The sequence below is a fragment of the Geotrypetes seraphini genome, chromosome 2 (assembly GCF_902459505.1).
Source record: "Geotrypetes seraphini chromosome 2, aGeoSer1.1, whole genome shotgun sequence".
In the NCBI taxonomy this organism is placed as follows: domain Eukaryota; kingdom Metazoa; phylum Chordata; class Amphibia; order Gymnophiona; family Dermophiidae; genus Geotrypetes; species Geotrypetes seraphini.
In genome coordinates this window covers 233,568,497-233,584,708 of record NC_047085.1, presented here as the reverse complement: position 1 = coordinate 233,584,708, position 16,212 = coordinate 233,568,497, and the positions used below count along the sequence as shown (strand labels likewise).

Genomic DNA, 16,212 nt, shown 5'->3' with positions numbered 1-16,212 from the left:
AGAGGGTGCTGTTTCATATCACATTTTCAAAAGTGAGAGACAGGCAAGCTATGTAGGACTCAGAGAGCCTGCCAGTCCATAGCAATTGAAAACACAATATTGAAATACCACCCCCCCCCCCTTCCACTGGCAGAAGTATAGTTGGAGGACTCGTGCTCAGCTTAGAGGGAATAGTGCAGCAGAGGTAGAGCTGGAAGTTATTGTGGCCCAATATGGCTCCCAAAAAAGGACGGATTAAAACATTCGGGATTTACTTCCATTGCTTTCAATGGAAGTAAAACTCAGATGCTTTTTAATACTAGAATTTCACTTGCTTGAAAATCTTCTACAGTCTCACTTGATCTGACATAACACCAACTTAAACAGCCTCAATACAAAGCCTTCTCCTGCAGTGCACAGAGACTGCTTAGCTTAGATCTTAGATAGATTACTACTCCTACTACTTATCATTTCTATAGCGCTGAAAGGCATATGCAGCTCTGTACATTTAACATTCAAAAGATGGTCCCTTCTCTAAAGAGCTTACAATCAAATTTGGACAGACAGACAGGACATTTCGGTTTGTGGAGATTCTGGCAGAAGGAATAATACAATGGCTATAGGTATCTGACAGTAATTGGGAGTTAAGAGTTGAAAGCAGCTTCAAAAAAGTGATCTTTTAGCTTGGGCATGACTTAGTGATTCCAGGCATAGATCCATGCGTGATGCTGGAGCACATATGTACTTACCTCCCAAGTGATGTTGAGATCATTGGCAAACATACTGTTGTTGGACTGTGGCTGGGTCAGGACCAGCACATTCCTCATGTAACTCGCATAAGTGGCATTCTCATAGTACAATCCACTGCAAAGAGATCACCAAATGTGTGGAGATGACCAACAAAATGACACAGTAGAGAGGCATAAGAACAGCTGAAAAAAAACAAGAACTTCCTACGTTGTTTTGCTTCTCTGTCCAAGGTAGTAACAAGTGAGTTTCCTAAGAAGAAAAAAGTGCTTCCCCTTCAATAAAGCACTTCTAGTATCAGCCAAGTACAATAAAACCTTGTTTTGCGAGCATAATTCGTTCCAGAAGCATGCTTGCAATCCAAATCACTTCACCAATACAAACTCAACATGATCTTATAAAATCCTTATAGGGGTTAATAATGTTCTATTCTCCTCATAACCCTCATATGTCATACAACTTCATAACACTTTTAACACTAGAGCCATCAGATGCGACCCTCCAAAGAATTGGTTTAATGGAGGTTTAATGTCGCTGGGCTTCCTCGTCGGCTCCAGTGATATTCATGAAAACTCTTATAAATTCTTAAACCTTTCATTAAAGTGCTTCATTTTTTGTCTTTTCATTTTTAAAGTGTCTACTAATTAAATAGATAAATAACTGTTGACTTATCTGAGCAGTGTGGCAAGTGAAGAACTTTATTTTGCCGCCTGCAGTGCTTTAAAAGTCCAAAGCACTCGTATAGCAAAGCGAATTTCCCCACGTTGGAAATAATGGAAACTCAGACGATTCGTTCCACAACCCAAAAACTTTAATGCAAAATACTATACGCACTTGTATTGCAAGACCTCGCTCGTTTAGAACAGTCACTACACTCCCGCAGCGTCAGAGAGCGAAGAACCATCAGCTCAGTTGGGATGTGTGTATACTGTATGTACTTGTATTGCAAGATATTGCTTGTATATCAAGTTAAAATTTACTTGCAATCCAAGGTTTTACTGTACTTATCTTTTTTAAGGATAAAGCAAACTGTGAAGCATACAATGAAAAGCAGGAACAAGGGGAAGAATTACAGTAGATCAAGTAAAGGGCGGATGAAAGTAGAGAAATTCTATTCCAACCCTGTAACTCTAATCAGTACTTTATACTGTTTCATCAATATCTAGAGTTCACTGGCAGCAGCAGTAGCAGTTGTGATCCCTCAGATCAAGGACAACATCTATCAGGCCTAGGGGATCTTGAAATGACTGAGGAGCTCAATTTTGGATGCACACATTTTTATCTTTTATTGGCATTTAATATACTGCCACAAGGCCATGAAAGGCTTCACAGCGGTTTCCGTTATAACAGCTTAAAAACAAATGGATTACAACAATATCATAATATTAGTCATATTGCAAATTATACTTGTCAGACAAATAATGAAACAATATCAACAAAGAGAGGGTAGGACTAGACACGTTTTCAGCCTGTGTTATGCTAGGGCAGGGGTAGGGAACTCCGGTCCTCGAGAGCCATAGTCCGTCGGGTTTTCAGGATTTTCTCAATGAATATGCATTGAAAGCAGTGCATGCAAATAGATTTCATGCATATTCATTGGGGAAATCCTGGAAACCCGACTGGACTACGGCTCTCGAGGACCAGAGTTCCCTACCCCTGTGCTAGGGTGTGAGATGAGCACCAAAGCTCTGATGAAACAAGCGGGTTTTTACTGTTTTTCTGAATTCTGCTAATGTCGGGAGGTTCCAGATGTGGGAGGGAAGGTCTTCCAAAGTTTTGGTCCTATATAAAGAAATACTGATAACTGGGAGGATGTCAGGCAGATGTCATATAATGGTGGAAGAGAAAGAAGATTGTTGTCAGAGGAGTAGAGTATCCTAGGGGGGTTGTAAGGAATAATAAGTTTTTATTGAGAAATGATGGGCGCATGAGGAATGAGATTTGTAATCCAAGGTCAATAATTTGAAAGTTATTTGAGTGAAAAGTGGAAGACAGTGTTCTAATTTTAGAAGGGGAGTTACGTGATTGGATTGACGAGTGCAATAGAGTAGTTTAACTGTTATGGATTTGTACAAGTTGGAGTGTTTTTTCAGCGAAGTGAGTGATAGTCCAGTGTATAACAAGTTGCAGTAGTTGAGATGGGAGATCATCAGGGCTTGAACTAGTGGCTGAAGCAGAGTGCTGCTGAATGGACCTGATATACTGTGAATAACAGAGTTCATTTCAGGTTTGAAAGTTAACTTATTGTCAAAAATTACACCCAGAATTTTAATTGAAACAAAGAACATGAGCCGGAGACCCTCTATGGAAGGTGGAAGCAATGGTAAGTTGGTAGATGAAGGAAAACAGATACATTTACATTTAGATGGGTTGAGTACCAGAAGATGTTGAGAGAGTCACTTAGAAACTGCTGTGAGACAAAAATTCAGACTATGACTAGAGGTAGCTGGGTCAGTGTTGCAAAAGAAAATCTGAATGTCATCTGTATAACAGAATGGAATTCCTCCATTGACTTGAATTATTGTTACAAGTGGGGCTAAGAAAATATTTAATAGTAATGGGGCAAGGATTGATCCCTAGGGAATCCTAGAGATCAGTCTGAATCTATCAGTTTAAACATTGTTAAAGGTAAATTGATATGTTCTATTGACATAACTAGTGAATCATGAAAGAGCAGGCCCAGAGATACCAATGTTATGAAGTCTATGCACTAAGAGGGAGTGATCAACAAGACTGAATTCAGAAAACAGCTCTAATGAGACAAGTATTAAAGAACAGTGTGCATCCAAGGTTGTATGAATGGAATCATTCAGTGCTGTGCTCATTTCGAAAACCTACTTAATATGGGTGAAATATATTAGTGATTCTCCATAGTTGGAGAGCTGTTGAAACACAACCTTTTCTAAGACAGAAACATAGAAATATGATGGTAGATAAAGGCCCAATGGCTCATTCAGTCTGCCCATCCACAGTAATCATTATCTCTTCCTCTCTCTAAGAGATCCCATGTGCCTATCCCAGGCTTTCTTTAAATCAGACACAAACACCTCTACCAGGAGACTGTTCCACGCATCTACCACCCTTTCTGTAAAAAAGTATTTCCTTAGATTACTCCTGAGCCTATCACCTCTTAACTTCATCCTATGCCTTTAGAGAAGTAAGGCAGGTTAGAAACTGGGCAAAAACTGGAAGGTAAAGATTGATCAAGATGTGAATTCTTGAGAAGGGGGTGGAACTAACATGTTTTTTCAGATCTGTGGTATGGTACCTTTCAAAAGTCTATGGTGGAGTACTGGCAATAGGAAAGGAAATCAATTGAGTTGATAATTTCTTGACCAGAGAAGCTGGCCAGGGATCAGAGGAAGGGAAGGAGGGGTTGAGTGAGGCTATACAGCATTATTAATAGATCAACAGAGTCAGGGAGATAAAATGATGTAGGGGCAGTGATGAAGCTGACAGTGTGGATTGGGGCATTGTAGTAGCGGTGTAGTGTGCAGAGGAGTGAACTGGGCCAGGAGAGAGTGGTGTTTGGGAGTGATGATCCAGAAACTGAAGAAGACAAAACATTAGAAGTTTGAACCAATGAGTGAAGAGTGCTAAATTTCTGGTCCTAGGCTTGAGCCAGAGAGTTTAGCAGGAGAATCTGGGGATCGTAATCTGGGTTAATAGAGAATTTTAATGAAATAGAATGGAAAATGGAAAAAAGATGATTCAAGGCTTTAGAAAGTCGCCAATTAAAATAGTCTTTCTTGATGCATTTGAGGGTCAACCAGCACTCCAGATATCTGGTTTTGAAAGTGAAGAGTGCAGCAGCTGTTCTGGTCTTCCTCCAAATGACAATGGAATAAGCACCCTCTGTGGGACTCCATCTTTGCTACTGCAGTAATGCCTCTGTGTCAAGTTATTGGACCTAAAAATGGTACACACTTTAACAGACCAGGTAGTGTCATAGCAAAGCATTAGAAGTTTCCTTCTTCCTGTTATTGATGTTTATAAATTTGATTGCATAATTTGAGGACAACAGAATAGATCACAATATGAACTCAATATTCTGAATGAAGACATCTTGGATAGCAGACTTAAGTTGCTCCTAATCTACTTGAATAGAGATGTTATCTGTGGTAGGTATTTGATCCTATCCATTGATCCTGGTTCTTCTCTTGATGTTCTGCGCCCTTCATCTAATCAAATCTATGATTTGTGAGTTGCTCTATGCCCAAGGTGATGTACAATTCAAGTGATTTTATAACAGAACCAGACCCGCCCCAAGCTTCACCCACACTATCTACTACTTAGCAAATCAAAAATGTTCAAACCACTCATTAGGCATTTCCTAATATCATGACAATTCTCATGTAATCCACCTTGAACAGTAAGGTAACGGTGGAATAGAAATCACTAATGTAATGGGTAAAAGATAGAAGAACTTCGTATAAGGAGATATAGCAGGGGAGGAGGGAGGAGTGAAGACCTCTACAGCGAAGTATTGAGGAGACATTTGAAGTACAATTTACATTGGAAAGGAAGAGATCTGTGAGATAGAACAAGCTACTGATTGTCAATGGAATATATTGCATCGAAGAGGAGAGTTTTTAGTTTCTTTCAAAATTTGAGATAACAGAGTTCCATTTTGATGGCTATCAGGAGGCTGTTTCAGGTCTTTGCGCCGATATAGGTGACAAGTGTGTTAAAGGTGCGTTTGTAATTTATTCCTTTAGGAGATGGGAGGATCAGAAGAGGTTTCTTGATGTTTCTGGCTTAATTGGTCAATGAATTGATGAAGAGGTTTATTGGAAGTTCATCTGAGCTGTAATTTTTAGACATTGCAGGTAGCCTTCTGAATCTTGCGGTGTCTAGCCACCAAACAAATGTTCATCACACAGAGCATAAAGATCAGTGATTCATACAGGAATCTTCAGATCCCATGACAGCATTCATGATCAGCATGTTGCTGAAGGGTCTAATTCTATACACCGCACCTAAAAAAACTGGTGCCAACAAGTACAGCGCTGAGCTCAATTCTGTAAAAGTTATACGCACCTCATAGAATCACAGCGCCAGTGCGTATCGTAGCTTTTAGGCACACCAATTTAGGCCAGCTAAAACCAAGCCTAAATGCTTGTGCCTAAGTTTTAGGAACACCCATGTTCCGCTCCTGGCCTTGCCCCCTTTTAGATTCACACACTGGGCATGGCGAATAACAGTTTGTGCAATGTGTCTACCGAGCTGTGTGCGTAACTTCTTACTGATGTCAATTAGTGTCAATTAAATGCTGTCAATGAGCAATTATCTATGCTGGTTAAGGCAATTAATCAAATTGTTCATGCATATTGGTTACATGCGCCAATGTGTGCTAACAACCTTAGGCACCATATCCAGAATTGGGGGGGGGGGATGGTGGTTAAGTGTCTGCTGTGGACAATGATGTAGTTAAGGAGATATCAGGATGCCTTCACATCATCTTGAGTCAGTCCTTCAGGCAAAATACGAGTACTGCATTCATTTTTGTACGCAATATTGCTGAAGGACTGTCAGGTAAGATTTGCTTCTTTGCAGATGTTACCAAAATCTGCAATAGAGTAGACACCTCGGATGGTGTGAATCAGAGGCACCCGGGGGGTAGTGATGCCCCTTCTCCACCCTTGTATCTGCCTCCCCTGCTCCTTCCTCGATCCCCCCTGCCGTGTGCATGCCCCTTTTCTCTTCCCTTGTAACTCTAATTGTTCACTACCGTGAACAACAATAACGTCAATACGCTCCTCGTGATCCCGTCAGCTCTCCCTCTGATGTCACTTCCTATGCACGGCCCTCGGAAGTGACATCAGCAGGAGAGACGACACAATCGCGAGGAGCACATTGATGTCGTTGCTCGTGGTGGTGAATAACTAGAGGTACGGGGAAGCAAATGGAGGGGGCATGTGTGTGGCAAGGGGAGGAATGAGAAGAGGCGGGGGTGGAGAGGAGGAGGGGTTCCGGTGCCCCCACCAACATGGCGTCCGTGATGGATTGCCTCTCCCCCTTTACTATGTCACTGGTGTAAATAGCATGAAGAAAGACCTAGCAAAGCTTGAAGAATGGTCTGAAATTTGGCAGCTAGGATTTAATGCTACGAAATGCAAGGTCACGCATTTGGGCTGCAAAAACCCCAAAGGAACGGTACAGTTTAGGGGGGGTGAAGAATTTATATTGAAAATCCACTAAGATGTGTGTGACTGCGCTTTTCGATAAGGCTGAAAAACCAAAATCCACAATCCAGTCCATAAAAGCAGTGACGTACTCAGCAGCATGACTCTTATAATCCAATGAAATTCCAAAATCAAATCTAAAAAAAGTAAGTCCACATCCAAACGTGCACACTTAACTTATAAATTCCATCATGAAAGTCTCTTGCATCCCACACTGCCACCAAGGTCCCTATTCTATAGTTATTGTATAACCCCGTGACCAACGGTTAGAAATGCCTGCAATTGGAAGGATAATTCTAGTCTCAATTTTTACGAATGGTGGAATCACTTGTGTATAATTAGGAAAATGAAGAAATTATAGCTTTTAAACATAATAATATTGATGATAATAATAATAATAACTTTATTTTTCTATACCGCCACAATTTTACGACTTCTAGGCGGTTTACACTGAAGAGAACTGGACAATCAGCGAATTACAGCATACAGATAGCAAAAATACAACATATTTCTCAAAAGTAATCAGTATAGAATTATTAGTTTTAAAGTGATTTCTGATTAGGAGATAAATCTGTCAAACAATGCTGTCTTGATTTCTTTCTGAAATGCGCCATAAGTCAGCCTGGCTCCATTGATGTAATTGCCTAGCCAAGACTGCTGTTTGCTTGCTTGAAACTTGAAAGTTCTATCCAGAAAGGACCTGTATTTACAATCAGTGATCCTTGGATAGGCAAAAAAAATTACAATTTCTGGTTATCCTAGTGGGGATGTATAACACAAAATGAGGTAAGAGACAGGTAGAGGCCATTCCCCAAACCAGCTTAAAACAAATACAAGAGAACTTGAACATTATTCGTGCTTCCACTTGCAACCAGTGCAGCAGTCTGTAGTAGGACTGACATGATCACTTTTCTTCAATCCAAATAATAAATGGACAGCCTTGTTCCGCACTATTCTTAATTTTCTCAGTTTTTTTTAGGTATACCCAAGTACATGATGTTACAGTAGTCCAATATAGATAGAACCAATGATTGAACCAGTAGTCTAAAAGATAAAGGGTCAAAATATTTTTTATGAAATGGGCCCCGTTAGATGACTTTTGTAGGAACCTACTATAATACTCTAGGCTCCACTATTTCTGTAAAGAGACTCTGCAGCTTTTTTTGTTGTTGTTGTTCTAGATTCATGTTTTAATTCTTTATTATTAATTTTTGAGTTATAATATATGTTTTTCCTTTATTTTGGATGATTGTATGGTTACATAGTATATTTTGTATTGTATTAGATATAATATTATGTATGTTGGATTGTGTTATATATGCATATGATATATGTTTATGAAAATGCTAATAAAAATGTATTTTTTAAAAAAAAAAGAAATGTCCCTACCACGCCCCCCTTTTGAGTGGAACTCTAAGGAATTTAGGCATGAAGAGTTATAGAATAGGACACAGGGAGATGCATGTGCAAATTTAAATTATTGTCAATGAAATGAAATAATTTAAATTAATTACTTGCAATTAATTGGCTCATAAGATAAATAATTTGTGTGTGGTTCTTTGATCCACATGCAAATTTTGGCACCAAAATCCCTGTGCCATATATAAAATCCAGGGAAAAGAGGATAAAATAACTACTCCATGGTGTATCGCTCTACTCCTATACATGTAAGAACTAAACTCGTTCCGATACTCACTTTAATATGTCCACTAAAATAATGATAATCTCTGGAGGAGGTGTATGATCTTCAAAGAGATACTTGACGTCAGCAGGAGTTCCGCACATAAGTATCACTGCAAAAGAGAAGAAAGAGCGATTCAAAGGAAAATATGTGCTTTCAAAACTGATAACAGTAAGTTTAGACAATTCATTCAGCGCCTACTCTAACACCCTGGTCTCAGATTCTTTGTTCCCTTTATGAAAATCACTGGGTATTCTTCATAAGGAGGCATGGGGAAGCCAAAAATGTAGGATTCGTCCAGATAAATCTTGAAATTACCCATACAAATCTTTTGGCCACACAGGGAATAATTCAATAATTTACACCTTTAATTAGGCACTCAAAGAGTGTTTGGAAGGAACCTATTATATAAAGGAAAGGAGGTGCCATAAATCTGTTATAGAATGCTAATATAACCAGGTACTGTATATTACTCGTGTATGCTGTTAGGTGCAAGCACTTAGGATCTGATTCTTTATACTGTATGTCACCTGAACAATCAGCACCGACTACTGGGTAAGTAAAACAAGCATAAAAGGACCTACCATAGTTGTTAAGGTTTGAGATAAACTGCAATGAGAATGGTATAAAACTAAAATAAGAAAATTCAAAAAGGACATTCATAATGAGTCATACAAGTTCTTATGCTCAGAGAGGGTTTTGGGCTTACCGAGGGTTAGACACTAGGCCCGCATTCCTCCCCTCGAGGGTCACCCAGGAGCTCCTGTTTCCAGGAACTCTTTCTATGCTCCTTTCTGCTGGGAGTCCATTAATGAACCCCCTTGTCAGTTCAGGGTGAGGTGCTCTTGACCCCTCAAATGTTACCCCAAGGATTGAGGGGTCCAAGCCAGAGTTTCTCTCCCTATCAGGAATCCAGTTTAAGTTTCTAGGAGTCTCTTTTCTTTACAAATCACGACTTTTCTCTGCCACTTGATTCTTATGCAAATTAGGATGCAAATTAGTTATTCAAGTACAATGGCAGTCTTTACTATTGGGCAACAGAATACTCCGGAGCAATAGGGGTAGCTGGTTCCTAACACCACCCACCTAGTCTTCCACTTTGACTAGAACCACCCCATTAGGAACTAGTTGAACCCAGCTATTCCCTGTTTAATCCTGGGTTATCTATTATCCCTGGGCACTTCTGGGGAGAGGTAGACTCTGATGTAGCCTTCTCTCGGGGTGGCACTCTCTCACGTGATGGGAACCCAAGGAGCAGCAATATTCCATGCTACCGATCCAGGGCAAGCAGTGGCTCCTCCCATGTCTTTCTCAATAACAGATTATGGACTTTTTCTCCAGGAAATTGTCCAAACCTTTCTTAAAACCAGCTACGCTATTCACTCTCACCACAACCTCTGGCAATGCGTTCCAGAGCATAACTATTCTCTGAGTGAAAAAATATTTCCTCCTATTGGTTTTAAAAATATTTCCCTGTAACTTCATCAAGTGTCTCCTAGTCCTTGTACTTTTTGATGAAAAATCGATCCACTTGTACCCGTTTTACTACACTCAGGATTTTGTAGACTTCAATCATATCTCCCCTCAGCCGTCTCTTTTCCTAGCTAATGAGCTCTAACCTTTTTAGTCTTTCCTCATACAAGAGGAATTTCATCCCCTTTATCATCTTGGTTGCTCTTCTTTGAACCTTTTCTAGAGCTACTATATCTTTCTTGAGATAAGGAGACCAGAATTGAATGCAATACTCCAGATGAGGTCGCATTAAGGGGTGATACATGGGCATTATAGCACTCTTAATCTTGTTAATTATTCTTTTTTAAATAATTCCTAGCATCCTGTTTGCTTTTTTGGCAGCCGCCACATATTGGGTAGAAGGTTTCATCGTACTGTCTACGATGACACCCAGATCCTTTTCTTGGGTGCTAGCCCCCAAGATGGACCCCAGCATCCGGTAACTATGATTCGGGTTATTCTTCTCAATGTGCATCACTTTTCATTTGTCCACTTTAAATTTCATCTGCCAGTTGGCCGTCCAGTCTTCCAATTTCCTAAGGTCTGCCTGCAATTTTTCACAATCCGCATGCGTTTTAACAACTTTAAACAGTTTAGTCTCATCTGCACATTTAATCACGTCACTCATCGTTCCAATTTCCAGATCATTTATAAATAAGTTAAATAGCACCAGTCCCAGTAGAGACCCCTCCACTGTTTACTTTCCTCCATTGAGAAAAATGACCATTTAACCTTACCCTCTGTTTTCTATCTGATAACCAATTTCTAATCCACAACTGAACTTTGCCGCCTATCCCAAGACTCTTTAATTTTCTCAGGAGCCTCTCATGAGGACCTTTATCAAAAGCTTTCTGAAAATCTAGATATACTACATCAACGGCTCACCTCTATCCTCATGTTTATTCACACCTTCAAAGAAATCAAGCAAATTGATGAGACACGATCTCCCTCGCATGCTGACTCTGTCTCATTAAATCATGTTTGTCTACGTGTTCCACAATTTTATTTTTTATAATTGATTCCGAACGAAAAGTTGAAAACTTGTGGAGAGTTGATGTTTAAGATGAAGGCTTTATTAAAACAAATAAGTAATCCACATAAAAAATGTCTAGGGCCTGAACCACTAAGAACATCTGGACCCAACACGGTCCATGTTTCGACACAATGGTCTTCTTCAGGGGTCCCTATTGGTCCTATGAGCAGGCTTGCAGATTAAGTAATAGCAAGAATCTCTGTGCTAAGGAGATGGGTCCATTTCATGTTACCACCATTTTGCCCCAGCACTGAAGTGAGGCTTACAGGTCTGTAATTTCCCGGATCTCCCCTGGAGCCCTTTTAAAAAATTAGCGCAACATTGGCCACCCTCCTATCTTCAGGTACTACAGACAATTTTAGTGACAGTTTACAGATCACTAACAGCAGGTCAGCAATTTCATGTTTGAGTTCTTTTAGTACCCTGGGATGTATACCTGGGATTTATCGTTTTTTAACTTGTCGATTTGGTTTGGAACATCTTCCAGATTTACCAAGATTTCTTTCAGTTCCTCTGCATCATCTCCCTTGAAAACCATTTCCGGTTCAGGTAGATCTCTTACATCTTCTTCCGTAAAGGCTGAAGCAAAGAATTCAATCACTCTCTCTGTTATGGCCTTATCTTCCCTGAGTGCCCCTTTTGCTCCTTGATCATCCAAAGGTCTCAGAGATTCCCTCACAGGTTTTCTGCTTCTGATGTACCTTAAAAAAATTGTTATGAGTTTTTGCCTCTTTTGCAAGTTTTTCTTCATGTTCTTTCTTAGCTTTCTTTATCAATGCTTTGCATCTAATTTGCCAGTGCTTGTGTTTCTTATTTTCTTCATTCGTATCCTTTTTCCATTCTTTAAAGGATGTTTTTTTTGGCTCTAATAGCCTCTTTCATGTCACCTTTTAACCACGCCGGCTCTCGTTTCTTCTTCTTTCCACCTTTGCTGATACATAGAATACATCTGGTCTGGGCTTCCACAATGGTATTTTTAAATAACATCCACGCCGGGTTTCCAGTCTTAACCTTTGCAACTGATCCTTTTAGCTTCTTTTTAACCATTTTCTTCATTTTATCATAGTCGCCCTTTCAAAAATTAAATGCCTCTACTGTAGATTTCTTTTGTGATGTCACTCCCGGTATCAGTTCAAATTTGATCATGTTATGATCACAGTTTCCCATGAAATTGTGCACCTCATCATGCTCTGCCCAGAACCCACCCATGTGCACACTCACCTGCAAATTACATGCTATTGAAGATATATGCATAATTATCTAGCATTTGTGTGCAATTGTGCACACACTCATATGTATATGCTGATATCCTAATCATTCATACATGTAACTAAAGTGGTTAGAAGAGCAAAAAGAGAATATGAAGAGAGGCTAGCCAGGGAAGCATGAAATTTCAAACCGTTCTTCAGATATATTAAAGGGAAGCAGCCGGCTAGGGAGGAGGTGGGACCGCTGGATGATGGAGATAGGAAAGGAGTGGTGAAGGAGGAAAAAGAAGTGGCGGATAGACTAAACATGTTCTTTTCATCAGTATTTACAAAAGAGAACACATACAACATGCCGAAACCTGAAAAAATCTTCAAAGGAGATCAAGCAGAAAAATTAACATCCATGGAGGTAAGCCTTGAAGACGTACACAAGCAGATAGATAGATTAAAAACTGATAAATCTCTGGGCCCGGATGGAATCCACCCTAGGATATTGAAAGAACTAAAGGAGGAAATAGCGGAACTACTATAGCAGGTTTGTAATCTATCCCTGAAAACAGGCGTGATCCCGGAGGATTGGAAGATAGCTAATGTTATGCCCATCTTTAAAAAAGGATCGAGAGGTGATCCGGGGAACTACAGACCAGTAAGTTTGACTTCTGTTCCGGGGAAGATGGCGGAAGCGCTGATAAAAGACAACATTGACGAGCATTGGGAGTGTGTGGTGCAGTGGTTGGATCTACAGCCTCAGCACCCTGGGGTTGTGGGTTCAAATCCCGCGCTGCTCCTTGTGACCCTGGGCAAGTCACTTAATCCTCCATAGCCCCAGGTACGTTAGATAGATTGTGAGCCCACCGGGACAGAGAGGGAAAAATGCTTGAGTACCTGATTGTAAAAACCGCTTAGATAACCTTGATAGGCGGTATATATAAAATCCTAATCTAAAAAGGAATAAACTGATGAAAACAAGCCAACATGGCTTCTGCAAGGGAAGATCGTGCCTAACAAACTTATTGCAATTCTTCGAAGGAATTAACAAATGGATGGACAAAGGGGACCCCATAGACATCGTATACTTAGATTTCCAAAAAGCCTTTGACAAGGTACCCCATGAACACCTACTATGGAAACTGAAGAACCATGGGGTGGAAGGAGATGTACATAGATGAATCAAAAATTGGTTGGCAGGTAGAAAGCAAAGGGTGGGAGTGAAGGGCCACTACTCGAACTGGAGGAGGGTCATGAGTGGTGTTCCGCAGGGGTCGGTACTCAGACCGCTGCTGTTCAATGTATTTATAAATGATCTAGAAACAGGGACGAAGTGTGAAGTAATAAAATTTGCAGACGACACCAAACTATTTAGTGGAGTTGGGACTAAAGAGGACTGTGAAGATTTACAAAGGGACCTGAACAAACTAGAAGAGTGGGCGACAAAATGACAGCTGAAGTTTAATGTAGAGAAATGTAAAGTATTGCATATAGGAAACAGAAACCCGAAGTACAGCTATACAATGGGAGGGCTGGTAATGGGTGAAAGTACCCAAGAAAAGGACTTGGACAACACAATGAAGCCGTTGGCACAGTGTGCAGCGGCCTCTAAGAAGGCAAATAGAATGCTGGGTACTATCAAGAAAGGTATTACAACCAGAACGAAAGAAGTTATCCTGCCATTGTATCGGGAGATGGTGCACCCGCATCTGGAGTACTGCGTCCAATATTGGTTGCCGTACCTTAAGAAGGATTTGGCGATACTCGAGAGGGTTCAGAAAAGAGTGACACGATTGATAAAAAGTATGGAAAACCTTTCATATACTGAAATATTAGAGAAACTGGGGCTCTTATCCCTGGAAAAGTGGAGACTTAAAGGGGACATGATAGAGACTTACAAGATCATGAAGGGCATGGAGAAAGTGAAGAGGGATAGATTCTTCAAATTTCAAAAACTACAAGAATGAGAGGGCATTCGGAAAAATTAAGAGAGGAGAGATTAAGAACCAATGCTAGGAAGTTCTTCTTCACCCAAAAGGTGGTGAACACCTGGAATGCGCTTCCGGAGGGTGTGATAGGACAGAGTACGGTTTTGGGGTTCAAGAAGGGGATAGAAGGAAAAGGGGATAGAAGGGTATTGTGACAATCCTGCATCCCAGAGTCTTGTCACAAAGAAATATGGAAGGAATTACAAACTCCGATGCAGAAGGGCTGACCAAGTCAGAGGCCGGGGGTGTAGATCAGCTGACTATCCTATGGACAGTGAAGAAATGGAAGTAGAACAGAAAAGTTGTGACTTCCCTGATACTGTCCTGAAGCTAGGCAGTAAAGTTTTGCCTTACGATGTTCCAGGTCCTGTTAAGCAGAAAGCAGCACAGCAGGGTGCCTGGAGAGAAATGATTCAAGCCGAGGGAAGGAAACTCTCCCCCCTGCTGCTAAAGGGGAGTGGTTTCTTCCCACAGCTTAAACAGAGGCTCTGTAATGAGCTTAGGGAAGCAGCAGGAACAGAGCAGAAAGGAACCAGCAGAGCCCTTGGGACAGGAGCAGTGCAGGAACACGAATCCCAGCATGAGGCTGAACTAACCTGGAAGCAGCCAGAGCTACTTACAGCAGGGGACTGGGATATGAAGGAGGAACAGGTTGGGAACTCTCCTTTACAATACTGTGTGCCTGAGCCTATGATAATTGATGAAGGCTGTGCTCCTTGTGTAACTCATGCTGAGCCAATGGAGATAATATATACAAAGTAATCACTTAAAAAATGTAAATAAATACTTATAAACATACAACTTGTTCATAGAGTTTTTTGGAGCTCAGAGAAATGGAGGTGATAACAGGGACGAATCCCAACACTACCACCTCACCGCCCAATCATTGCTACAACTCTAGAAAGCTTGTTGTGAATGATGTCATTATTTAAAGAGTGCTGAAAGCTACTACTTTTACAAAATGTAAAACGAAGCTATAAAGGTATGGAACAGCAAACTTAACTTTGGCTTGCAGGTTCCGACGGACTTGGCCCATTTTGTTCCTGCTTCAGGGAACCGAAAAAGGGTTCAGAAAGAGAGTTCTAATTATGGGTGCGATGGACCTCTATTGTATATACTAATCTTTCTTAACGGCGTTCTGATGCAACTATCTCCTCATGATGTGTCCGTAGCCCCTGATAATTCCCCAACACTCACAGCAGAAGGGATGACCACTCCCTTCACCCGCCAGGTCCCCCAACAATCCCTCCCCCAATGGCAGGCCTTCCCCTTCCAGGAGGGTCCTTAAGCACATGGGCTAATTAGCACCTTAGGCCCCTCCCTAGTGCATCCCAGAATGGGAGTGGGGGTGGCCTGGCATTTTGAAGAGGCAGGCCTGCCAGCCAGAGGGAATAGTCATCCCTCCGGCTGGCCTTCGTCAGAAAGGTATGGGGGTGGTGGTGGGGATTGTCAGAGGAGTGTCAGGTGGGTAGAGAATGACATGGGGACAAATTTTTCCCTGTCCCCGTGGGAACTCATTTTCCCATCCCGTCCCGACCCGTGAATTCTTTTCCTGTCCCTGCCCCATTCCTACAAGCTCCATCCTCATCTACACAAGCCTCAAACACTTTAAAATCATAAGTGTTTGAGGCTTGTGCGGTTAAGGCAGAGCTTACAGGAATGGGGCAGGGACAAGGATAGTGACAAAACTTGCGGGGATGGGACGGGGAAATTGAGTTCCTGCAGGGACAGGGAGAAATTTGTCTCCGTGTCATTCTCTAGTGGGCTGTTGGTGGTGTCGGGGCATTGTGGAGGTTGGCAGGGGAGGGCAGGGGACCCCGGTGGTGGCAGCAGAAGGGAGTAGGTGTCCCTCCTGCTGATCTTGTACAGGGTGTTGGGGGGTCTGGGCAGC

At 41.3% G+C, this 16,212-nt stretch overlaps 1 protein-coding gene across 1 annotated transcript in view; it reads right to left on the bottom strand.

Moving 5' to 3' along the window:
- GUCY2C (guanylate cyclase 2C) overlaps positions 1–16,212 on the bottom strand; it is a 203,328-nt gene that overhangs the window by 124,048 nt on the left and 63,068 nt on the right. Inside the window, exons 6-7 of the mRNA XM_033932825.1 lie at positions 8,608–8,704; positions 729–843 (exon numbers count right to left, since the gene is read on the bottom strand). Coding sequence (XP_033788716.1) covers positions 729–843; positions 8,608–8,704 — 212 coding nt within the window. The remainder of the gene's footprint in view (positions 1–728; positions 844–8,607; positions 8,705–16,212) is intronic.